This window comes from Lepisosteus platostomus, chromosome 10 (genome assembly GCF_059453375.1).
Source record: "Lepisosteus platostomus isolate fLepPlt1 chromosome 10, fLepPlt1.hap1, whole genome shotgun sequence".
NCBI classification, from domain to species: domain Eukaryota; kingdom Metazoa; phylum Chordata; class Actinopteri; order Semionotiformes; family Lepisosteidae; genus Lepisosteus; species Lepisosteus platostomus.
The window spans coordinates 15,381,966-15,407,396 of NC_142620.1; the positions used below are offsets into that span (position 1 = coordinate 15,381,966).

The window sequence follows — 25,431 nt, forward strand, 5'->3', positions numbered from 1 at the left end:
GCCATTGGAATGGGTTTGGTACAGCGATCTGAGCTGTTATTAAAAAACAACAACTCTAAGAAGGCTTTAACATAAAGGAAAAAAGGACAGGGACTGATACGCAGAATTACCCAGAAATAAAAGGTGACATTCTGTACTTTTGCCTCATATTCATCTTTTCATCTCAAATCTGAACTGCTTGAGTACACAGCAAAAAAAGCAAATGTTGACTTCAGTGTCTCGGTACTTATGGATGGCACTTTATAATAGATAGATTTCTTAAAAGAACCTTAAAAATGAGGTGGATGAGTTAAAAATAGCAATATGTATCCGATCCTATGAGTTGTTGTTCTGAATGTCAGTATTTTGAGCAATTTTATGTTATCATGCCAATATGTCAGTCAAAAACTAGTATAAAAGTATAAATTATTCTTTACAATGTCTAGCATCATGTCAGTGAATGTGTGCTGGTGTACAAACTGTGAATGGCTGTCATAGAGACTGAGGGCAGTGTGCCCAGGAGTAGCAATGTTTTGTTGAAACAGTTTGAACAGTGGGATGAAACAGCGATGAAAGGCTTCTAACACAGTGCCTGTTCTCAGAAATAGTAGAAGCATTCATATCTTCTTTTCATTACTTAAAAATAACTAAAAAATAAGAAAGCCAGTCAAGACAGAAAGGCTAGTTCCGTAGGTCTATGTTTGTAAAATAGTAGATTGAAAAGATGCAGATTTCTTTGAAAGTCTTTTTAAGGCAACATTCAGCTCATGGGCTGCTGACTGGTCAAAATAATAGATTGAGCTCCCTGTATGTAAAGGAACAAGTAAACGTTTATTCCATGCCGAAAAAAGAGAAGAAAAGAAACACAACATTTGGGCTGTGGAGCCTTCTTTGGGTGTGTAACTTGGTCCTTTCTAGCCTATGCACACTGACGCAGCTACTGTACCTACTTGAACTACTCCCTGTATGTAGGTTTAAAGAAACATTAATTGATAAGAGTTATGATGTAGGCCTTGTCTGAAAACCATATTACAATTCTAAACATATTTTCTGTAAGATAAAGAGCAACTATATGAAGCTCTTTAACTGTATAAATATGGAAAATATTAATGAACCAACAAAAATGGAAAAAGAAGTATATTGAAACAATGGTGACAGTAAGCTTATTTCATTTTCACATGCATACATTTCTTGTTGGCATAAATGTATAAATGTTTTGGGAAGTTTTAATTCACTGGCAAGAAAGCACTGGACAGTGTCACATGGTTTTGAGTCTGAAAATAAATCAGAGCTTCCTGCTAGAGGATATGAACAAAGTGATGTTTTTCTAATCTTATGGCTTGCCTTCCATATTCATTTAAAAAAATACTAGTACAGGATACACAATGTGAACTATGAGAGTTAAAATCGTAGAATATTTTTGTGCCATGAGGTAACATGCTTGTTTAAAACTGTATTAATGAACTACTTTACTGTATTTCTGGCACCTTGAATGATATTGAACCTTTTTATTGCTTTCAGATTGCTGTTAAAACCTTCCATTATAAAGGTTCCAAATCTCCATATTCTTCTAACCACAACTATTAATAGATGAATACTGTTTGATTTTTGTCTTTAAAGGTCAATAATTAATGGTCAATTTCTGGATGGACAACATGATAAATCAGACAGAGTTGCAGTATACTGGTGACAGTCTTTGGTACCAGAACCACCTCCTCAATGTCTCAGTGTCCAATGTCTCATGGACCTTCCAGTCACCTTTTTCACCGGCTATGGACAAGGCCATTAGTGCCATTACCATCTTCATTCTGTTCATCACCATGATTTCCCTGGGTTGTACCATGGAGATCTCCAAGATTAAAACCCACATTCTGAAACCCAAGGGTGTAGGCATCGCTGTGGTAGCCCAGTATGGCGTTATGCCCATCACAGCCTTTGCTTTGGCCAAAATGTTTCAGCTTGGTGCTATTGAAGCAGTGACCGTTCTCATCTGTGGTTGCTGTCCAGGAGGAAACTTGTCCAACATCTTTGCTCTTGCTATGAATGGAGATATGAACCTCAGGTACAGTCATCCATGACATCACCTTTCTCATCAACCGCTGGTTATCATCTCTGTAAAAATAACACCATTTAATATGTTGACCCCTTCTTTTATGGGGTCTCTACTTTCCACAGCAAATTCATAGTTTTTGTAGTGCTCATTTGTTTTGGCGGCATCTGTTACTTTGCATTTTATCTACATAAAGTAAACATGTACTCATGTTGCATTTGTTGCATTTCAGCTTGTACAGAAGATCTTGAATTTCCTAATCAAAGTATCCATTATGGGTACCTCCTGTTTTTAACTGCAAATTTACTTCTACAACCATCATGGGTCCAGAGCATATACTGTATTGTAATTGTAAGGGCAAAAGTTGCAAATGCTCCAACATTAAAATCAATTAAGGTACAGAAATGCAAAACAAAATACATGATTTAAGTACATCAAAAAGAGTAATAACACAACTCTAAATACTAAGAAATACAGGATAATGCTGCAGTTACACCAGTAAAAATCAGTAGTCACCTGTGTGTATTTTTGTTATTAAATAAGCAAAAAATTGATGATCAATTCAGCTGATGACATTTCCATTGTCTCACTGTGATGGACTTACAGTGGCAAAACTTAAGATAAATTATTTGTAAAGCTTGGGGTCTCTTAAGGCTAGTGAATATAAAAACTTGCAGTTTAAAGAAAAATTCCTAGTATCAGTTACTTTTTACATTTCCACAAAGTATAAACATATTTTCAAACCTCACAAAGGTCAATAAATTAATAACTGCTTTGTGAATAATCTTATAGCCATATGACATATATTTAGTGCCTGAATGCAATATTACATGTTCAATAACCCAACCCATAACGTTAGTTACACGTACTGTAGAAATTAACCTATACCAACAAGTTTATTTTCGTTAAGTTTTTAATGATTAATTATCTTAGCATTTATTATTTCAGGCAAATCAAGTTTGTAAAAAGGCTAGTCCAGGCTCAATATGGATGCTTTTTTGTCTTTGAGCAACCATAAAAAGGCCACAGAGTTGAGATTTTTAGGATAGAAATATCGTAGCGCTGTGGCACGGTGGTTAGCACTGTTACCTTGCAGGACTGGAACTCCGGGTTCAATTCCTGGGGTGCCATCTGTGAGGAGTTTGTATGTTCTCCCCATGTTCACTTCCGGGTTTCCTCCCTCAGTCCAAAGACATGCTGGTAGGTTAATTGGCTTCTGTGAAAGTGGCCCTGGTGCGAATGCGTGTAAGTTTGTGTTTACATGTGCCTTGTAATGGACTGGCGTCCGATCCAGGCTTTATCAGGGAAAACAGATTGATAAGCTAAGAAAGGCTGTTTCTTGTGCCTCCTTTCCAGTATTGTGATGACAACATGCTCCACAGTGCTGGCCCTGGGAATGATGCCACTGCTGCTATATCTCTATTGTCAGGGATTCTCGAATTTGGAGAATGCAGTTCCCTATGGAGGCATCACCATGGCCCTGGTCATGACACTGGTCCCCTGTGCCATTGGGATAGCCATCAATGCCCGGGTGCCACGCTATTCGCAGATCATTGTGCGGGTAAAATGAATCCACCTCTCACTCACACCATTGTGCCAAACCCATTTGACTTCCACACTGCCTACACATTCTGTTCGTTTGCTTCACTGAACAACCTCCAGTGTAGGGCAATCTGCAGAAAGAAATGTGTGAAATGAAAAGGGGTCTTAAATTTACCTTTTCTATACAAAGTCTGTCTGGGGATATCATTTCAAAGTTAAAAAGCTATTTTCACCTAAATTAAAGTCCAGTTCGCTGCAAGCCACAAGAAGGCATCAGTCAAGTCTGAAACTGCTTTTCCTAAAATCAAAGCACTGCAAACCTCCCCGGTTTAACTGTTGCTCAGTGGTTCAGTCTCTTCCACGTATTCTCGTTTTGCTTACGTTTTTAATGAACAAGCCTAGAATGTGTTGAAAGGGATGAATGTGCTTCAAATATGAATTTTCAATACATACTTAACATTAAAAATCTAAACACAGACTTATTGCTGGTTTTATTCCAATTTCATATCCTATAAACTTTCCAGAAATGCAAATAATGGATTTAACAGGTATAAAAGCAGGATCGGTAACACTGACAGTAACGTAGACATGGATCAAAACCTAACGATGGCAATGGCTGATCTGTTTTCGGCGGTCTTGATGCTCAGTGGCTCTGTTGTTCCAGGTGGGGCTGGGTGCTCTGCTGATGGCCTCAGTGGCAATAGGAATCCTCTCTGGCATTACAATAGGGAGAACTGTCTGGGTGGTCCTGTCTCCTTCGCTCATAGCCACAGCTTCCCTAATGCCACTCACTGGCTACCTGCTGGGGTACATCTTGTCCTCCATCTTCTGCCTCAACGAGCAGTAAGAGAAAGTCTTTTTACATAACCCTAATCTTAACCCTATTTTTGACATTTTACAGCTGAAAACTACATCGAACATTTCTGGAATTGGAAAAAAAAAACGTACATACATACAGTTTCTAGACACATTAAAAACTCATAATACGTGACAAAACACATGTATGTATTTTATACAGTTTCTCTTTCCGACCCTTAACAGAAAATATCACATACACTCTGCTGGTAGCAACTTGTACAAAAAAAATATTTTTCAGAATAATTACAAAGATTGTGAAATTATTATGTAATTAAAGTTCTGGAAAAAAATCCTGAATTGGCTGAAGGAAATATATTAAGTTACCATAGCATTATTTCCATTTAATATATGCAATACCAAACCTTGTCTGCAAAAATAAACTTAAGATATCTTAACATTCACCAACTGCTTTTCAATTTGTATTGTGAGGAACTCCTTTGCTCTTGAAATGACTCACTACACAGTTACATAACACACAATGTACACATTCAAGGCCTGGTTTCAGTTTCAGTTCATTTGCCATCATCACTCATGAAGCCCAGACGCTGGTTTTTAATAAGTTACCATCTTAAAATTGTCTTCCAATTTCATTGCACAAAACCAGTGAGTTACTCTTCCCTCCCTTCCTCAGGTGTAAAAGGACAGTGTCCATGGAGACAGGCTGTCAGAATATCCAGCTGTGCTCAACCATCCTTAAAGTGGCATTCCCCCCAGAAGTAATTGGACCCTTGTACCTGTTCCCACTCATATACATCCTTTTCCAGTCTGGGGAGGCCATGGTCTTAATAATTGCCTTCAGATGTTACCGAAGGCTTAGGCTTCCTGTAGAAGGTAAGTCATTTAGTAATGAACATCAGAAAACAAGTTCTCATATTCTTATGAAAATCTGACAATAGTTTTACAGGAGGAAGCAGTCCTACTGGCTGGAGTTCAGTTCATTCTCCCCTGGTATAGCAGGAACACCTAGCAATAATGCCTGTGATATTCATGAAAATGTTAAAAATTTAAATTCTTTGTTAATGTGAAAAATATTTCACTTATGTTTTGGAGACTTCACATATTTAGTCGTGTTCTGAAAATGTAAATAAGACAAACACAGGAATGTAGAAACATTGTGTGTTATACAGGCATTTCTCAGCTTGCATTTAGCTGGCTAACAAACTTTCAACTCAAGTAGCCATGATCAGAACTAGGGGCATTAGTGAATTTAAAAAGCAGACTGGTCAAAGTTATGGACTGCCAGGTTTCTACTGTGATCCAATTTCCCCACAAGCTTTCTTTAAAGAGCACATTAGTCAATTCCGTTACTAAACTCCTTTTATTACTTCACCTATTTACTTAGTAATCAACTGGTCAAGTAGAATGTTTATTGGCAGAGTGAGAAATACCAGGGTATGGTACAGTACATTGCTGTGAGTGAGAGGTAGATACTTTTAATTATTGTGTTATCATGTAAGCAGTTGGGGCTTTTATGAAGGAAAGAAACTGTGTGTCTGTATAAATGTTTACATGACTCACAAGTCAATGTCATGGAGTGACTTTGGGGATCTATAGTAAATCTGAACAAAACATCAAAAGTAGTTATGAGTAAAAGCGCATAAAACATTATCAGAGAAAGACCAAAAACTACCAATAATGACTATCTAGTACTAAGTGTAGCACTTTCCGTTACCTTTAAATCCTAGCAATGACAAGACAAAAAGGAATTCTGTTCTGTGATCTTCTATCAGACTTCCAATTTAGGCAGTCTGCTGTACATCACTGACCCAAAAGAGCTACTGCACAGCAAGGCATGCAGGACAGGATTTCATCCAATACGTGGCTTAATATACCCGCTCAACACGGCAATTATAATAACAGCAATCAATGATCAATAAATAAGATTATTTCATCTTGCTTTCTTTCCTCCCACTTCAGAGCCACAAAAGACGACCTATGTGTCTGTCGACATCAATGCAGAAGAAATGAAGATATGAGGCTCCCATAAATACACAAGCAAATACGCCAGAGCAAGGTCAAACTGCATGCTAACAAATATATTTAAGTGAACACCCTTACTTTTTGTGAATCTCTAAGGATTTCGCTTAATAGTGCAAGAATAATGTCTGTTTTGTGAAGATATTTTCATGCAGCAGTGGCCTTATGAGGGGGCTGGACTGTAGAATGTAGAATACTTCATTGCACTGACCTTATTGTCTCTCAATTGTCCTCAGTTACACAAAGAATAAAACATGAGGTCTTTGATATGGACAAACCTGGCTATGTCACACCTGAACTATGAAATGGGAAAGTGAGATCAAAGTATCTGTTACTTCATAGTGTACTCACAGTTGGTCTAGAAAATCTCTTTAATAATTTCAGTGAAAATACAGAAAGCATAAAAGCACCATTTAAATATACAAAATAAATATGGGGTTCCTGGTTTATATAATGTTTTCTTCATCAATGTTTTACGTGGAGAAAATATAATTTGTCGGTATAATATGACCATCGAAGCTCTTAACAAATAATTTCTTTCCATAACTTCTGTAATTGGAACAATTTATACAAAACAGCAAAGGATATGGTATTTCAAATTAGTTCTAAAATGTTAAATTCACCCAGGCTTTGTTCCTGTTTATGGAACATTTTTTATAAATCCCATCTTTCAAACACTTAACCAAACTTGTGGACTGTAATTGTATATAAAGTTTCTCTATCAGTTATTAATGTAGCAGAATTAGTTCTTATTATTAATTACAGGGCATTAGATATAATAAACCAGAACTGTTATGTACCTGAATTAAAATCCTTGGGTTGTTGTTTTTTTTAAGAAATAGTATGCGATTTTCAAATTGGTATTTTCATTTCTGCACGTCTGAACTTGTATTTGCATTGTTAATAAGAGAACAACCACCGTCTGTTAACACCTGATTTCCAAATCACAGATGGAAGACAAAGTCCCACAGGATTTTACTAAAAATATTTTGTTGTTGTTGAAACAGCCTCTAGAACTGGACATTAAACATTAAAGTTATCCTTTGTGTAAAAATGCATAATTTCAAGATTCTTTCCCCATCAAATGTGCTGTAACTTCAAGTTTTATGAATTTCTAGTGTACTTCATTCCCATTAGTACATCCTTTCTATAAAGAATACAAAATGTTTAAGAAGTGTCATTTTAAATTTGTTACACATGATTGACTGCATAAGTAGACTAACTGAAGCCTTTTCCTGATTCTGACACCTTAAACAGAGATCCGATACATACAATAGGATAATATGTGGAACACCAACTTATTCAAACTCCTTATCCTTGATCAAAAAGCTTTAAAAGTTGTAACCCTAAGAGATACAGAACGACACTGGTTTGTATGTTTGTATTTATTCTTAAGTTGCACATAAAGAATATTTTACAATGTTAACTGAAACATTTTCCAGGATATGATGTAAAATGAATCGAACCATCAACTGCTCAAGTTGATTTTTATATCAAACAGCATGGGAAAACACAGAACCATTAAAAAAACCCCAAACATTATTTTACATCCCTCCAGCAGAGAGGAAGAACTGTTTGCCGAAAGTTTTCTCACAGGTCCATCAAGTCCTATCGGTTATTGAAAACGGCAGGTTTGAAATCAGCTTGCAGATGCGGGAAACAAAGATACAAATACAGAACCTTACAATCAATTTTAAATATGAAGTCAGAAAACAACAAATCTCACAGGGATTTTTGTTTATTGTGTTTAAATCAGTGAGCCCACAACCACTAGATTTCCAGCCCCTAAGTGGTCTTACCTCGTGCTGGCGAAGTGGTAAGATGTCAGTTCTCTCAGTCCACAGCACACTCCAAACCCCGTGACTGAGGACTACGGGCAGCGCCACCCGCGCCTGCATCAACAGCACGTCCGCAGAGCCCAGGGACAGAAGGCCCGTTAGAAGAGTGCGGACCTGGGCCAACGCAGTCCAGAGGCTGTGAGCCGCGGCGGGGCTCAGTGGCCACCCTCGGAGCGCGGCGAGTGCGACTCGGAGCGGGGCCGCGGACACTCGCCTGCGGGCGGAGAGCTGGAATGAGCCCGGGAGCCGTGCTTTGAGTCCTTGTCGCGGGTGGGAGAACCACTGGCCGACCGGGAGCGGCTGGTGGACCTGGAGCTCCGGGACCTGGAGCGGCTCCGGGAGCGAGAGCTGGACCTGGAGCGAGAGGAGCTGTCGGATCGCGAGCGAGTCCTAGACCTGCAGGAAAAGTGTCCCATTTTAGCAGGGGTCAGAAAATGAGAGAAGTGCATGCAGCCTCTTCGCCAGCAACCGTATCAACCTGCAACTCACAACTGACAACCCACTGAAGCTAAGCAGGCGTGAGCTGGGTCAGTACCTGGACAGAGATTAAAAACTAAGGTTGCTGCTGGAAGAGGTGTTAGTGAGGCCAGCAGGGCGGTGCTCACCCTGCGGTTTATGCCTCAGTAAAGTGATGGGCACGCTGTGCTGTAAACAGGTGCCGTCCTTCGGGTGAGACGTAAACCCGAGGTCCTGACTCTGTGGTCATTAAAAATCCCAGGGCGTTTCTCGAAAAGAGAAGGGGTTTAAGGCCAGCGTCCTGGCCAAAGTTTCCATTGCCCCTTACCAATCATGTCCTCCAAATAATAATCCCCCTCTATGAATTGGCTTCATTACTCTGCTCTCCTCCCCACTGATGGTGGTGAGCGTTCTGGCGCACTATGGCTGCCGTTGCATCATCCAGGTGTGGCTGCACATTGGTGGTGGTGGAGGGGAGTCCCCATTACCTGTAAAGCGCTTTGAGTACAGTATCCAGAAAAGCGCTATATAAGTGTAAGCAATTATTATTATTATTATTTTTTGCTTCCTGTGTCACAGAGGTTTCTGTGCTCCAAACCTGAAACAGCCTTGCAAAGTGCTAGAAGGACCCACAAACTCATGTGCTTATGAATGTAGTTTGATCCAGTGCCTCCCAAAGAGAAGTGGCCCATTTTGCTATGTTAAATCAGTGAGCCCAATCTCTCCAAATTCTCAGAATCTCCAATGACCTAAGTGCATGACTCAATTGCCTACAGGGCCAAACCAACCTTACAATTGTAACTGAAGACAGTTAAGCTTCTCGATCATGCAATGCTGTTTTATCCTGTATAATTACACACTATATAACTAAGTGGAAGGCTCCAGTCTTCTTGCAACTTCAAAAGACATCTAATTGGGTTTGATTGGCTACTCTATAAAATACCCCCCCGAGTTTACTCAGTGATCCCTGCTCACTGACCAAACATGCTCTCTCCCCTGGTCACCCATGGCACAGACAAGAACCACCACCAAGAGGAGCGGAGGAAAAGACTCACCTCCTTTTCAGTTCTGTGAGTTTGATTTTTCGCCCATTGATTTCTTTTCCAGACAGCTTTTCAAGAGCATTTTTCAAATCGCTGTAAGAGGCAAACTCTACCACCCTGTAGAGCAAGTAAAGCACTGTTAACCAACCATATGCTCCTCTCAGAAGATTAAAGTCAAGAGAAATATTACAAATACAGATGAAGTGTTCTAACACCACCAATTAAGGATTAAACAGGACAACAAATTTTAACATTTGTTTATGAAAACAAAGCAAGCAGGCAGCTTATTTGGACAAAATATTAATGTTTTTTTTTTAATACTACTATACTATACTACTTCTATCTGTAAGAGCTAATAGTATTTTTCTCATCTCAGTTCGCAGCTAGGAACCCTGTGATCTCACGCAAGGCAGGCTCCTCCAACTACCTACCTTCCCCTTTTCACCATAAAGACAAGCAACTCAGCCCCCTACCAGAGGCTAAGCACCAACTCGAAAGGTGACGTGTCCCTTAGTGACAGGGCTACACATGTGGTGCTGTGAGCTGAGAGTCCTTGCTGACTTAACCCACAATAACCACAATGGTTGTCCAGTTCATTCTGTCCTGCAGTTTGGGGAATTGCAGTCATAGTTAATTAATGATATGTCACAGGCTCAAGCCCATGTGCCAGTAAAGCCAACTGGAGCTCCTGGGAAGCGCAGTCTCTTTTAATGCTCCGTATTTCAACTGCATATTACAGACTGAAGGATCTTATATAGTGTTAAGACAATTTACAGAAAAGCTGAAGAAATATTTTGCTTTATGACTTGGTATATAGAATCATTTTTACTCATACACTGCATTACCTATGCTTGGCCTTCAAGGGAATGAAGTAGTGGAGACGTTCTCAGTTCCACAGTAAAAACTGCTTTTTACCTCCGAGTTAACGGTAAGTGTAGCACTTTGTATGTGCCATTAATGCATGCAATACTTATGCAAATGAAAAGGTTACAAACAAGAGAAGGCCATTTGACCCATCTAGCCCATTTTGTTGTAAGTAGCTAATCTTATGCAGCTGTTTATTGTAAGAATGCAGGGTATTGGCTTCAAAAACGTGGCTGGACAGCTTGCTCTATACACCCAAAAACCAGTATATAAATGTAATTAATATACAGTATGCAAGACAATAATGCATCATTAGACATAAGACATAAATAAATCTTACCCTTCATTAAGTTTAGGTCTGTGGGCATCCGCAAAAGTAACCTCTCCAGCCTGTCTCATGAAATCTTTCAGATCCTACATACAAGACCAGACTAGTTAGGGATGGTTTAATGTAAAAAGGTGTAGAATCAATGTATGTATTCATGGCTAACTAAAAGAATGTTAGGTATACAAAGATACAGCCTACCCTAGCTGGGGAAAGGGGTCCAAGAATTACCCAGATTAAGATTTCAGCTATTTTTGTTAAACAGATACTTTTAATTTATTTAAAAATAAATGTGACTCAGCACAGTTGTGAGCTAGTAATCTATATAAATATAATCATATTTACTCATGTTATGGTGCTACCCAGATCACTACTAGTTCCAACTTAAAATTAGCAATGAAGTGATTTCAATTAAAGGTAGTATTTATTACTTTTAGTTCTTAATTTTCTAGACAAAATAATTTTCAAAAGAAAGTTTTTCATAAAACAATCTAACAGCAGCACTGTCCAGTACTTATTTGTTCTGAAGGGCCAGGATAGTGCACCTTCCAGAGCTCCTGATCAGTGACATACAGTGTACAAGAACATTAAGTAACATCATAAATCTATAAAAACTAAGTACTTTCTTGGAAAATATATTGAAGAAATAGCTGCAACACACATTCTTATATTTTACATATAATCTTGAGAACACATTCACTTTAACTAGACCATAGGACTGAACAAGCCAAACTCTCAAGGCATTATTATTTACCTTTTCCCTTCCCAAAATTTGCCAAGGTTTGTCTATTTAGATCCTTAAACATCAATATCGCACACATTATTTACTTTCAGAAAGTCCTTTTAACACTGGCATGAAAACCTTCCAGTAAAACACAATAGAAGACAGTTACTTTTCGTGAGGCCAGAACACAGAACACAAATGCATAGTATGAAATAATGACCAGGAATTTAAAAAATGCAATAGCAGCATGTCCAAATATAAGAAAAAACTACTTGATTCAGAATATTTTACTTTATAAGAGTGTGGTGCAGCTATATCTTTCAAAGCAGCTCAGGGCAAAAATTTGGAATATTGAATTTAACCAAGCTTACATTCTTGGACCCCAAAGTTAGCACTATTGCATTTGAATTCTGAAAATTGCAAGCTGCATTAAAACATTTCTATTACTTCCTTTTTAATTTCCCCATAGGAAATGTAATTTAGCCCCAAATTAGCAGGGTGTCAGTCTTTTCCACCCTTCACTCAGTTTTACTGTCTGGCTGGCTCTGCAGCTGACGAAGGAAAGGTGGAAGTGTTCACTAATACCTTGGACCAAGACACGGGGTCTCCTAAAAAAAAGCTCGCACCTCGAATTTTCCTGTGTCACCTGGAACCAACTCGCACCACGCGGGGAAGGATTGGAGCTTCTCAAATTAACGAATCGATCAACACACACTCTCCCTCTCTGGCGCTTGCTTGATCGCAGCAAAGGGAACCAGACGGCACTTTTTGAAGGAAGTGCAGCCCGCGACTTTACAGCGAGGACCCAGCAAGAGCTCAAACGATCTGCAGGAGGCCCCCCGTGTCAACTAGGTGTGGTAGTAGCACAGACTGGCTGGTATGAACCACGTTCAACCCAGAGAGACCGACACTGAGGCCCTGAACTCCACGCCCGAAGGCAATCTCTTCCATACGAAACAACAGAGGCTGGCAAATAAAGGGGTTAACACGTGGTTAAAACAGAGGCAACAAGTAAAGAAAAAAAACTTCATAAATTAAAAAAGATGAATGTTCTAATGGACCCTTACATAAAATGTAATCTTTAATCCTGCTTATTTAAGGAAGAACTGTAACTGCTTGATCTGATACCAAGTCAGTGCACATGAGAACAGCCTTGTCAACAGTTTTCATATTATTTTAACTGTACAAATGTTAACAGTTGTGTTTTCCTTTCTGCCTGCCATTTAAAAAACAACCATTTTTTACTTTTACATAATGCTTTTATGAGTTACTGAAAATCACAATCTTCTTATGTTTTTAATAATTACGTTACACTTTGGAGATTTCTGAATAAAACAAACTCTGACAACTAATACTGACCTTAGGTAAAAGACTGAAATTAAACGCACCTGCCAGCTGACTCTGGAGGACAGATTTTCCACGATGAGCCTGTTTTCTGTACGAAGAGGAGGAGGATTCCTACGGGGAGGGGAATAAATTAACTGAAACATTAATATAATATAGTGTGACATGAAAAAGAAAGTACACCCCCTTATAATTCTATAGTTTTACATGTTTAGACATATTTGACCTTCAACTAGTCCTCACCAAGTTCTAACTGCAGATAAATCTAACCTCATGTGACCGATAATAAACACAAATTTCAATAAGTACTTTTAATAAGGTGGTAGGTCCCTTTTTAGGCCTTAAAGGCCCATGGGGAATGGGGGGCAAGGGCCACCATTTTTCTCTACCAACCGACACAGCTGGGCTATTACCCCCAGAAGGATTAACCCTGGTACTCACTTGGAAAGCAGGCTGAGTGGACCTGGGAGCCGTCCGGAAGGAATTAGAACAAGCTACATCGCTTGCCCCTACCTGGGATTGAACCCAGGCAAGGGCGTCTAGCTCTTGACTTTTAATAAAGTACTTTGTATTATTAAACAAGAAAATCAGCCCAGTATGGTCTACTATGGACCAGATCAATAAGAATCTCCAGAGACCTTTAGGTATCTAATTGAATGTGTTGCGCATGGCCAAATAAAAACTGATATTTGTTTTAAAAAATAGTTCATAATGAAATGGTAAATTTGTGTAAGCATGTATATGCGATTTACCCTTTGATTTCCCATTTGAATTCCCCAAAACTCCATATCCATGCAGGGAGGAATGAAGACAAAACACAATTAAGCCAAGGCAAGACATCCGTGTCTTTCCTCACTGTGAGCCCAGGACTGTAATGTGGCATGGAAGCCTTGACCCTGCTCTCACTGACGGCAAGTAACCAAGGCACCCAATCAGGGCAAAAAAGAAGCGCCAGAGGGTTTAAACTCTCAACTACACGAGAGGCAGAGAGTTTAATATTGACTTTGCCTGTGGTGTGCTACATCTTGGCATTGTATAATTGAGGATTATAGGTAGCCATCACACAGCAACAAAGTAAACAATCATAGCTCATAATTTGTTATCCATAGATCCATTTTCTAACTGCTTCATCCAATTCAGAGCTGTGGGGGAGCCGAAGCCTATCCTGGGGAGTAACAAGCATAAAGCAGGACATGCCCTTATTAACTACCTGTTGAGAAAATGCTTAGAGCCCAAAGAGAATAGGCAGGCCTGAGGCCAGGGCTGCATACCTCCGACTGTCCCGCGGCCTTTCGCTGTAGCGGTCCGGGAAGCGTCCTCCTCGTCCTCTCCCTCCACGCAGCCGCACGCGGGCATGCTCGATTGTAACTCTGACGGGGAAAAAAAATAGGGTGCATTAACTCTCCGTAAAATTATCTTTGGGCCTCCTCTCCTCCTACAACCAGAGTGACACAATCCAGCTTTCTGAAGGCCACTTTCACCTGAACCAAACTGATGGTCTATACTGCAGTCTTCCATTAAAAAAGGCAAATAAAAATGGACACTTTTAAAATGTTACATTTAAATGACCATATTTATAATTCTGTTCTCTTTTTCTTTCAAATTAATATTCTGTTCTACAAGACGAGAAAAAATAAAGACAGTGATTGCTGTCAGGACGCATTCTGACAATACCTCCCTGGAATTTCAGCAAGTCACACACGCCAATACTAAACAATACTCTACCAACTAAAAACTGATTTTTCTGCTCTTATCCTTGCTATTCTAGGATCTTAACCCAAATCTCATTTGGTAGGAACAACCACATTATATCCAGGTGGAATGTATTAGATTCAATCCAGCTGACCTCTCATTGCAGAGCTCTTTCCCGTCCAGTTCATACACTGCATCTTCTGCGTCACGAGGGTCATCAAATTCCTGCAATCAGCAAGCACCATCAGCGCAAGAGTGGAGACAATGTACTCTGCTGGGCTCACCTCATTGTCCGATGTTATTCCGTTACAAACAGGATTGACAGCACATAAAGTCAAACAGTCCAAAAGCCAAAATATAGGCTTTTGGCCATGTTTTTAAACAATAAGAACTTCATGTAAAATAATGAACAGTTTGGCATCAACATACTTTCCTGAGTGAATTCAACTCCAAAGAAAAAAGCTAAATCAGACTTCAACTTTGTCAATATACTGTATGTAAAACCTGCTCAGAGAGCTTGACTTGGGTATCAGGGTAAAGATGTACAGTGTGAATGTATGCCTACATTCCAATGTTTGCTCGAAACTCCTCCTTCCCACATAGAGCAGTCTCACATTGCTGAAAATCCTGAGTTACATATAATGTGTACTGTGCTTCTACATAACACCTTGTTTTACACTGTATTCTAAAAAACATAATCTACACTAAATAGTGTTCTGCACCAGTATTTGTTTCCAGTTCTGTAACTGACTCCTGAAGGTAAGTCCCTGTGAATAGCGCACAATCTCAAATAAAAAAAAAATATTTTTTTTATGTTTAAGATGCCTTTGCAAACTGGAATAATTGTGGTTGTTCAATGTGCTAACACTGTCTACAGAATTTGAAGAATGATGGATAAATGGATTACTGAATAATGAATTTGATTTCAGTCCTATAATTGCAATTACAGCTCAATAAATGGCATCCCACTACCATTACAGAGAATAATTCACACAAATTTTCATATTGTCTATAAAAAGGGGTGTGCATTCTGAAGACGGTTCTAAACCAGACCACACAGAAAACCTACCACAAAACCGAAGCCACGCTTCAAGTCGATGTCCCGAATTCTCCCGTACCCCTTAAAAAATTTCTCGACATCCTTCTCCCGAGCTGAGGGGTTAAGACGGCCAATGAAAACACGACAGCCACTCATCTTCAGGGGTTTCCTGCTGTCAATCACATAAAATCAAATGATATTTAAAAAGCTTTGCAAACTAAGTTTGACATCTTCATCATCCCCAACACGACCACCCCATGACCTCTGTCTCTGTTAGATTCTCAAACTGGCTTTAAGATCTAAATATGTGCATTCAAAACATACCTGGTCATCAATCATCATATATGGCCATCTAGAATATAATTAAATATAGAAAAACTTTTTAGTGCTCACCATGTAACCAGGTTACTGTAGTCACACAAAACTGTGCAGCCTTCACCAATTACCATTTGCAAAGTAAGAATTATATAACAAATGCTATATTTTTATAAATTCATGCCTACATAACTTTTATTAAATTAAGGGAAACAGTTCTAAGACTGTTAGCAATTGTATCTCAAAACAAAAAATGGGAATGTTCTGTTTTCTTTTCACAGAAGAACAGAAATCCAGCTGTCTTTGTAACTATAAAGGTTTAAATAATTGCAGTTCACATAAACAACTACAGTACAGATACACATATTTCATTGAATATATTAACTGTGATGCTTAAACAAAACGTGCCACTCTTTCAACTCTATAGGATAGCAAATGGAAATGGGTTCTTAGAATGCACCCAATTAGCAATTGTAATAAGAATATAGGCTGAAGCTAAACTATCAATTCATTATGCTCAAAGCTACATTGCACAACATATAAGCAATTACATCTCTTCCAGAAGCCAACACAGGCCCAGTATCTGAAAAGCCAAAAGTCAGGGATGGCTTAGCTTTACCGTTCCTTACATAGATGCAAAGCATGAAATCATGAAAGAAGCAACATATCCAGCCTTAACGTAATACATATAGATAAAAATATCTTATTCTCAGATTGTTCATTAGTTTCATAGAACATGTACTCTCACTTTATTTTAAACTATATTAAACGTTATCATTTTCTGAGCAGCAATAACCTTGTTCAGAAATGACAGCAATTATGTATAATCCACATTCATTTGCAGCTAATTCTAAACATCTGAGGTCGAGACAGTAATGCAAAACAGGTTAAATTAAAATGACCTACTTTCCCGTGCCATTGTATTCAACGTAGCAGTACAGGCTAACTAAAACTACGTAGATAGTAATAAAGAAACCATCCCACTCATTCCACCCCAAGCAGTCAAAACAAATAATGACAAATAAAAACTAAGAGAATTCAAAGCCACGTTAGATTTCATAAAAATATGTTTTCCTATAGATAGCGTGCTAAAATTAAAAAAATAGTTACCTATTTATCAGCCAGAAATGGACTTAATATCCAGGCTAGATTTCACACGTAAAATACTCTTTTGGAAAATATTACGTTAAGTATTCTTTTCTTACAGAACAGTGATTATTTGGCCGACAAACCTTTAATGTTAGTATGTTACTGCCACACCATTAAGGCCACGCACAAATTTATCAAAATGCCTGGAGTAAACTGCAATGACATAAATACGTTTAAAAAAAAAAACAAAGACAGTATCTAAATGATAGACGCAAGGTCTTTAAAAAAAATCAAAGGCATTAGTAACCACACGCCTATCAGAAACATGAAAGCTTAACTGTCGTCTAAATTGTTAAAACACAGTTGCTTACCTTCTGTTAAATAACCTCTTAAATGACGCACAGCTGCAAACACAAAATGGAGCCTGAACTATACAAGTCCACCCACTTCTTCTCCTCAGCCATTGGCTGAAAATGCTAACCCATCGGCAACAGCATTTCTGGCTCTCAATTCGTGATCTACAAGCAGCAGCTACGGAAAATGATAATATAGATATTTGCCACACCAGTAAAATGTGCTAGATTTAATTAGTATTTCGACTAAATCGCCGTTGACTATCGCATAGAACTCTAAAAAATTTGAAATGTTAAATAATTTTACATTATATGTAATGGTTGCAGTTAATTATGGTAGTCTAGAAACAGATATTGTCCCATTATAGTGTATATTCCTGTATTTGAGCCTCCGCCATGTTTTGTACGGTGTGCTGAGACACCTAACACAATGCTTTTTCCTCCACGTGGGCCATGCAAAGACTCATGTTACCCACTAGATGGAACTGCAAGCTTCATAAACCAGCATGTTGATCCAACACTAATATTTAGGAAAGCAGCTCTTCTTACACTAGTTAAATAGGTTTCTATTGAATGTGAAATCATCTAGACAACAGTTAACTTAAGCACCTCCATTCCACACAGCTACATGATATTGCATATTGTATAAAGTTAAGGATCAATACATTAATTGCTTAACTGAGGTGTTAAGGATCACTTATAATCAAGTGTCAATTATAACCAATTGTCAATCATTAGCATGAGCAAAGACTAGAAAGACTGAAATAGAAGTGCTGAACCCAATTGCAGGTCCCAAACCTGGTTCAGGAGGCAGCTTGCAAATATGCCAGATGTCACTTATTAAATGCTGCGTTTAATCAATAACAGAAAAAATTCCATACCCATGAGCAGAAACCAAAATTGGCCAGGTGTTCCAATGAGGCAACCTGGTAGCTCAGTTAAGTAATTAAGCCTACATGAAATAAAAAGCAGCAGGTGTTGGCCTCCAGGCCCATGATTAGGAATCCCTAATCATTTAGCACCACCACAAGGTCAAAGACTAAGGCAATGATGGTTGAATTGCATCATAAGAACTATTATAGTTACATTCCTGGAATGCCATAAGGACTATTGCTAGCTAGGAGAAGTTACAGGTCAGAGCTGAAGGATCAGCATAAGTATTACATTGGAATTTAGCAGAAACCAGTGGGGAAATCGGGCAAGCTACTGAATATTGGGATAAGTTGTTAGCAGGATAATTGTCAAGAAAAAACAAAAGACAAAATATAACCTTTGTCTTGAAAGTCCAAAGTAAAGCCAACAATCTGCTGGTGTGTATGGCAGGATGTGCAGAGGTGTACATGGATCATAAAGAGGACAAAAATAAGTGTATCATGAGCCATCTGGATGGCCAAAATATGATTAGCTGTCCTTGTGTGGTGTCAGTTGTCACTTTACCAATGCCATCTGGTGGTCTATAAAGGAAGTGGCCATGGTCTCAAAAATCCCAAGGGATGAAGAATCCCACTTAGCAGGAATGGGCCATCTGCAGCCAGTAACCTCCCAAAACATCCCCCATTCAACAGCTTCCATTTTGATATTTAATAATCAAAACATTATTTTCCACCACTCAGTATATCATTCCTATCAAACTTCTTGTTGGACTCAAATGTAAAAACACAATTGCACACTTCAAAAGAAATTTTTAATTAGAAATAGTTATATACACAGTAGAATTAAATTAAACTTTATACAAATATTAAAATACTATCTTCACACCCAATGCAATGTACAGGGTCCCAAAGAAAAACAAAAAATTGAAAGATTTTAAAGAATAATGATTAGCATTCTGTACATCATTAATTACACAATTTTCCATTGTCAAATTTGTCATTAAAACCAGTTTTTCCATTTTGAAAACATACAAGTACCAAGTCCAGATATGTCCATTAGTGGTGCCAAGAACATTAAATGACAAGTATTGGAAATGTGATCTTTAAATAATTGCAGCAAATCACTGTACAAGAGCAGTAGGTTCTTTAAATTTCACAACTTTTTAATGAATTAAAAGACAAACATCTTTAGGCTCTCAGGTTAAATAAAGTGAATAAACCTCTTTCTGAAGTTGCTTTCTTTGATAATGCTTTGGGAAATATTGTGTACACAGTCATACCACCAGCTAGGATATTTCTACTTAAGTTTGATTATTTAAAAAAAAAATCCTGTTGGTATTGAAGACAGTGCTAATGCATAGAAAAGAAAAGTAAGGCCATCAGAGCACATTAGAGAATATCCTTAAGTCTGTATCTTGTAAGATCATATATTAAGAGCAAGTCTGCATATATGAAGCTACTGTACATAACTTAAGGCCATATTGGCCATTGTTGATTACTCTGCCTTTCAAGGCATCTCAGGTAATCGGAAAACAAAGCAAATAGCTGACCCACCTTTGACTTGCACCAGCCTGAGGATATAAAAGAGCACATTTCATATGGCCTGAAGCATGAGTATCACAAAATTAGCACTTTAAAGACCAAGAAAAACTTCCTAGCCAACCTCAAGCCCTGAGAAGCTAAAATAATGTTACAATACAGCACTGTGCATTAAAGTAGCAATTACAATAAATGGTAAGTATATGAGCCATGCTTTTGACGTCTCGGAGAGGGAGAGCCTCTTCATTCGCACTTTATGAGCGCAGTGACAGGAAATAATTGTGTCTTGGAGACATAACCTAACTCAAAGGGCATATGGAAAAACAAACAAACATATTTGGAAAAAAAAAGTTGTACTGCACTATAATTTTTGTAACACCATGTTGATCAATAACCTATATTGATAAAAATAACTTACTTTTCTTTTTATACAAGGACTGAATTGTAAACATGTTGCAGATTACAAAAATATTCATTAATTAAAATTCAAGACAAAAAATGGCCATTACCTATTCTGACAATTAATCGTTAAAAAAAAAAAATCAACCCAGGCATTTAGAAATTGTACATTAATGTATGGGGCATTTTAGGTACAACTCCACAGCCGAAAAAAGTGGAAACTGTTTCAGTTGTATAATTCACAGAGAGTTCAAATAAATACCGATGTCAGATGTCAGTCAGAATTGCACGGATTTGGTCATTTAAAAGTGGTCACTGGTTAGGACAGGCCAATATGATCCTACAATGCTTATTCTAAGAAATCCCTGGGGGTAGAAAGATGCAAGGCTTATTTGCTTCTATATTCCTCTTTATGAGGAAATTAAAAATCAGCATCAAGAACGTCTACAAGGTAAGGGAAAGCTCTTGGAGAACTTTCCCTCATCCCTATACCCAACCCTCTAGGACCCAATCTCCATTCCGTTTCCTTGCCTTAAAAGACAAAGAAAGCACAATCATGTGATGGGAGATATTTGAATTTTGTGTAAACACACAAAGAACATTAATAGAACAGGGGAACAGCTGCTTTCCACAAGAATTAAAAATGGATCCCTTTCTTTACAAAACACTGAACTGTTTTTAGGCCAATAGCCTGAGATCAGTTTTTCTTTTGTAAGACAGCCATCTTCATTGCAAAAATTGGTGTGGTAATCCATCTCCAGCAAACACAGGCAGGGTTTAGTTTCTACTACAGGGCAGGAGATTTAATATACCCGTAACACTGAAAGTAAAATGATGGGGGGAAAACAGCTTTTGTAAGTAAAGAAATCCTCAGATTTCTTTGTGGATTAATACATTTTTTAAACAGTTTGTGTACTCTGTTAAAAGTGTACATATGCTGTGAGTAATCTCAGATACTGCAATGCGTGCCAATGTGGTGACTGAGCCTTCATGCATCATTCATAGGGTACCGATACACACATCTGTAGCTTTGATGCTTCTGTGAAGTGTGGTGTACATGCAAGATAGGGTGAGGGTCTTTAACAGGCACCCGTGATTCAAGATCATGATAAAATAATGTTCACAAGGTCAGAAAAGTTATATATTATCATATGAGAAATTAAATTTGGCAGATACAGATTTCAGCAGAAAACCTTGTAGACTGAGTGTGTTTTACATTTCTACAACTAATATAAATCACTGATATACATCACAGCCTCAAAGGTTATCTTTGTGAAAGCGTGTGGGCAAAAACAATAAAAAGGTCTCTGTTTATAGGTTTTTAAGCTTCAACAACTCAGTGCCTGCTGTTTGCTTGAAGCTTTCACCAAAAGGTGAGGTAAGCCGATCCCTCGAAGGCTTAGACTACAGTAAGAGCTCTTCATGGCGAGGAGCAAATCTCCGCGGGGAAAGTCTGTGTGCTGTCCTTTGGATTGCTGGCTGTGGGCGATTCAAACAAAGGCTTCAAACACCACAGCCTAGGTAAACCACAGAGGCAGCAGCAATGACGGTCTCAGTGAAGACTGCTGGCTTTAGCCGACTTCATGCTTCCTTTAGTAAAGGAATATCTAAAGGAAAAAGAGAGAAAACATTTTAAATATGCTTTGATTATTATGAGGCTATCCAGACATTAATATATCTTTAAATGATTTTACACTTTTGTAATCTTTAAAAACATTTTTTCAGTGCAAAAAGCAGGATTATAATTATAACACTGAATTCCGGCATGCATAATGTGCATTTTTATGCTCTCTTTCTGCCATCTCTCTACAGTATTTATGTATAAATACCTACAATTAGCCAGACTTCACATCATGGAACTGCCCATATAGAAGCTAACAGGTAAAGCAGTGTAACGGAACCAAAACTGGATAGAATTAGAAAAGGAAAATTCTAAAAGGATGTAGAGGTTTAGGCTGAGGGAAACTGAGAAAGCAACAGATTACTTGGGTAAGCAGTTAAGCGTCTATCCAAATAAGGGAAGGAGTATTTCATCAGCATTTGTGATGTTGAATCTGTCATTGATTTGCTCATTGAAGACTACAATTTAAATATTAAATGTATAAAAAGCTCCTTAAAGAAAGGACAATACTAAGAGTGCCAAGCTATTATGAAACAGTGTGACAGAGTCTTATAATTGTCATCTTTGAGACAGTAAAGAATTTACCATCAGCAAAATCCTCTGTGGAAGTAAGGGAGAGCAGGCTGTGCTGATCGCTGCTCTCCGAGTCCTGGCGCTGGGGTCGAGGGGCAGCACCAGGGGGTTCAGGAGCCCAGGAAGAGGATGAAGAAGATGAGGGCACCTGGTGTACCAGAACAGTCTCAGAGTGGTGAGAGGTGGAGGGGAGGCTGCACTCTGGCTGGACGGGGTCCTCTTCCTCAGCCTGGGGGCCCTCTGAAAGCACGATCTGCACGCGGGACTCCGAGGGCGGGACAAAGGCACCGCCACTGCCATACACTGCTTCCTCATAAGAGGGAAGAGATACTTGCACCCCCTCCACCACAATGGAGACTGGCTCACCAGACACACCCTGCTCACGCCTGCGCATGTAGGAGAAAAACTAGTTAGGGCAAGTTGAAAATTAACCTGAGCAAAAAGGTATACACAATTATGCCTGAAGTTGGTAGCTTCTTATGTTAAGTAAGCCAAGCTTTTTAAAGCTTGGAAGAGGAAACCTCATGTGACAAAACAAAAGTCTCTTGTATCGGAGTCTGATATCAGACCTGGTAAATGTAGTAGCTTGTATTAGGAGAAGAAGTAAATGAGATCGGTATGTAAACTGAGAACCTACAATGAGAACTCTAATTCCTGTGTTGGGAAAACTGGAGTCCTGCTAAGCTAAAAATATTTGTTTTGGCATTGGTGAAATTGCCTATCACACCTTTTTGTTTTAGAAGTGGGATTTATTAGCTGTGGGGAAGAATTTGAGAATGAGGTGCTGGTTTGTACCTGTTGTGATGAAAGGATTTGAGTTTTGGCTGCAGCAGTACAAACAAGACAACCAGCAGGAGAATGAGGGCAACAGAGCTGGCTGTAGAGGCCACGATGGATAGAGTTGGCACACCCAGTGGCGAATGTGACTCTTTATCTAAAAGACGGAGAGATACAAGAAAGCATTTGCAGTGTGCTAGTAATAAGTTAAAACTAAGAGGCATGTAATGAAGCAAAATATTTTTCATAAGAAAACACCAGCCCATGTGTTAAAATACATGTTGATATACAGTCTCATTATCAAAACCCTATTTGTGATAATAAGGACTTGAAGCTAGCTGCATTCTAAAGGAAATAAATTCAGCAATTGAGATTCCATACATCTTTAGGACTTCTTCTAATGCCAGTATGTAAACATGGTAAACTGCAATGCCACAGAAAGGTTTAGCTCTTCATGGCAAACTAGAATCCAGCCTTTCTGACAGCTTGTTTTACTGCAGAAGATTGAAACAATAGACTGACCTGGGCCCAGCAGACAGCTGATCTCCATAGTGGGGTCCCACTCTCCATTCTGGCAGGTGAGGTATTTGTACTCTCCCTTCAATGCATAACCCTCGTCACAGAAATATTCAATCACAGTGCCCTGGGCCAGCCGATGACAGGGAGAGGGGTGGCATGTGTATCCCCCATTCTCTGGCTCAAAAGGTGGTCGGCATACTGCAAACAGAAAGGCTCTTAAAAGGAAGGCAGATTGACTGATGCATCCTTATAAACAAACCAATGTTTAATATATTTTTATAATTGGACATTATATGTATAGTGCTCTATTCATGAAATGGCACTGAAAACAATAACCTTTGTTTTTCCTGATATATTGCATCAACACAAACATCAGCTTTAATACATTTAGAAAGTCATTTTTCGGAACCAGGAACCCTTATTTTCCTTAACTCTACATAATAGTTAAAATATTTTAGCAAAAATTCTCTTTACAGAAAACCAAATGTGACAAAAAAAATCATTTATACTTTGCTTTGACTTTGCTTTTTTTCTCTAAAATTTCATAGAAGAAGCACCAAAAAAAGTGCAAGATTGTAGAAATGTTGGCCTTACTGGTCATTAACTGAGTAATGAGAAGAGAGTCTCATTCAGAGAGGAGGGAAACAGGACCTAAGTGCATGCTGCTATATAACACCAGTCTGAGGGGGAGTGCTCAAGGAAACCTGGCTCACCATCTGCACGGATGCAGCGAGGGGGGTTGTCGGACCAGCTCCCCCCAGAGGTGCAGGTGATGGCACTGGGTCCTTCAATGGTGAAGCCCACCTCGCAGCTGTACTGCAGCGCTGTACCAACAGGGAACGAGCCCCGGTTCGTCTCGGTCAGATTTACTGAGCCATGAGGAATGGGCAATGGCCTGGAACATCCTGTTCAGATAAATAAATCAGTGAGGTTAGCATTGACAGGACTCAAAATTCGTTGCATCCATTTAAAACCAGAAAAAAAAACAGTTGATTCTGAGATGACTACTTTATCTACCAAAAACAGGAAGCTTTATCATTCTAGAGTGGTTTAAGTTTGCCTCTCCTTGGTAGCCCTATATTACTCCCTTTGTATATGGTGTATTTGGTGAACATTATACTACCTTAAGCATCTATATACCAGCATTATATCCATTTTCTCATGTATTTAATTTTTTTTTAATATTCTTAAATTCTTACACAAAATTTAAAGCTGTTAAACATTCTGAATTAAATGGTACCATAATCAACAGCAGTTGTTTGCTGTCATTTTATTGATCAATAATAAACAAGTGCATCTTTACAATACAGAAAGCAATCTAATGCTGTTTTGAAATAACTAGAAATGATGAAAGAAGAATAAACAGGAGACCACAGACTATACTGTACAAATTTTCAGATTAGCATTTAGACGTGAGATCTGAAAACAGCCTGGTGGGGAATAAACAAAAAAGATGAAAAAGAATAGCATCAAAAAAGGAATATTTCCAATTAGCCTTAAGGGGCTGTCATTAAGTACAAAGTAAAGTATTAAGTATAATATTAAGGGCAAAAGGTTAGGAACCTTCTCAAAGAATTCCTAGAAAAAGTAGCACCCTGGATTGTTTTTGTCTCAATATACAGAATAAAAGATTGAACTAGACC

The 25,431-nt window shown here is 38.6% G+C and overlaps 3 protein-coding genes across 6 annotated transcripts in view; 1 reads left to right on the forward strand and 2 right to left on the reverse strand.

Moving 5' to 3' along the window:
- Positions 1-1,101: 1,101 nt before the first annotated feature.
- srsf5b (serine and arginine rich splicing factor 5b) lies at positions 1,102-17,821 on the reverse strand. 4 transcript variants are annotated; one of them, XR_015941663.1, is made up of 10 exons: positions 17,507-17,818; positions 15,762-15,903; positions 14,847-14,917; positions 14,272-14,370; positions 13,045-13,114; positions 10,948-11,021; positions 9,756-9,860; positions 8,206-8,640; positions 3,119-3,702; positions 1,102-2,091 (listed from the first exon to the last, which is right to left on the reverse strand). XR_015941663.1 is itself a non-coding variant. In XM_088648400.1 (8 exons), the coding sequence occupies exons 2-8, from the start codon at positions 15,885-15,887 to the stop codon at positions 8,400-8,402; spliced, it is 786 nt and encodes a 261-aa protein (XP_088504526.1). In that variant the 5' UTR covers positions 15,888-15,900; positions 17,507-17,821; the 3' UTR covers positions 7,777-8,399. The 4 variants fall into 4 exon arrangements, 2 of the variants coding, with proteins under 2 accessions (XP_088504526.1, XP_088504525.1); XR_015941662.1 differs by lacking the exons at positions 1,102-2,091; positions 3,119-3,702 and adding an exon at positions 7,777-8,049; XM_088648400.1 differs by lacking the exons at positions 1,102-2,091; positions 3,119-3,702 and having other exon boundaries at positions 7,777-8,640; positions 15,762-15,900; positions 17,507-17,821.
- On the forward strand, positions 1,611-7,460 carry slc10a1 (solute carrier family 10 member 1). Its single transcript, XM_088648396.1, has 5 exons — positions 1,611-2,041; positions 3,386-3,590; positions 4,236-4,414; positions 5,061-5,260; positions 6,347-7,460. Exons 1-5 carry the CDS (start codon positions 1,611-1,613, stop codon positions 6,403-6,405), a joined length of 1,074 nt encoding a protein of 357 aa, XP_088504522.1. The 3' UTR covers positions 6,406-7,460.
- Positions 17,822-19,150: 1,329 nt separating the features above from the next.
- The window catches only part of susd6 (sushi domain containing 6), a 28,480-nt gene continuing 22,199 nt past the window's right edge, over positions 19,151-25,431 (reverse strand). The window contains exons 3-7 of the mRNA XM_088648398.1: positions 24,502-24,693; positions 23,792-23,986; positions 23,288-23,426; positions 22,505-22,878; positions 19,151-21,905 (exon numbers count right to left, since the gene is read on the reverse strand). Coding sequence (XP_088504524.1) covers positions 21,880-21,905; positions 22,505-22,878; positions 23,288-23,426; positions 23,792-23,986; positions 24,502-24,693 — 926 coding nt within the window. The 3' untranslated portion in view covers positions 19,151-21,879. The remainder of the gene's footprint in view (positions 21,906-22,504; positions 22,879-23,287; positions 23,427-23,791; positions 23,987-24,501; positions 24,694-25,431) is intronic.

Coding starts and splice junctions, on each gene's coding strand:
- srsf5b (XM_088648400.1), bottom strand. CDS start 15,887: ATGAGTGGCTGTCGTGTTTTCATTGGCCGTCTTAACCCCTCAGCTCGG. Junction 14,918..15,761: donor AGCGTGGCTTCGGTTTTGTG/GTAGGTTTTCTG, acceptor TGCTGATTGCAG/GAATTTGATGACCCTCGTGA. Junction 14,371..14,846: donor AAAGAGCTCTGCAATGAGAG/GTCAGCTGGATT, acceptor TTTCCCCGTCAG/AGTTACAATCGAGCATGCCC.
- slc10a1 (XM_088648396.1), top strand. CDS start 1,611: ATGGTCAATTTCTGGATGGACAACATGATAAATCAGACAGAGTTGCAG. Junction 3,591..4,235: donor ATTCGCAGATCATTGTGCGG/GTAAAATGAATC, acceptor CTGTTGTTCCAG/GTGGGGCTGGGTGCTCTGCT. Junction 5,261..6,346: donor GCTTAGGCTTCCTGTAGAAG/GTAAGTCATTTA, acceptor CTCCCACTTCAG/AGCCACAAAAGACGACCTAT.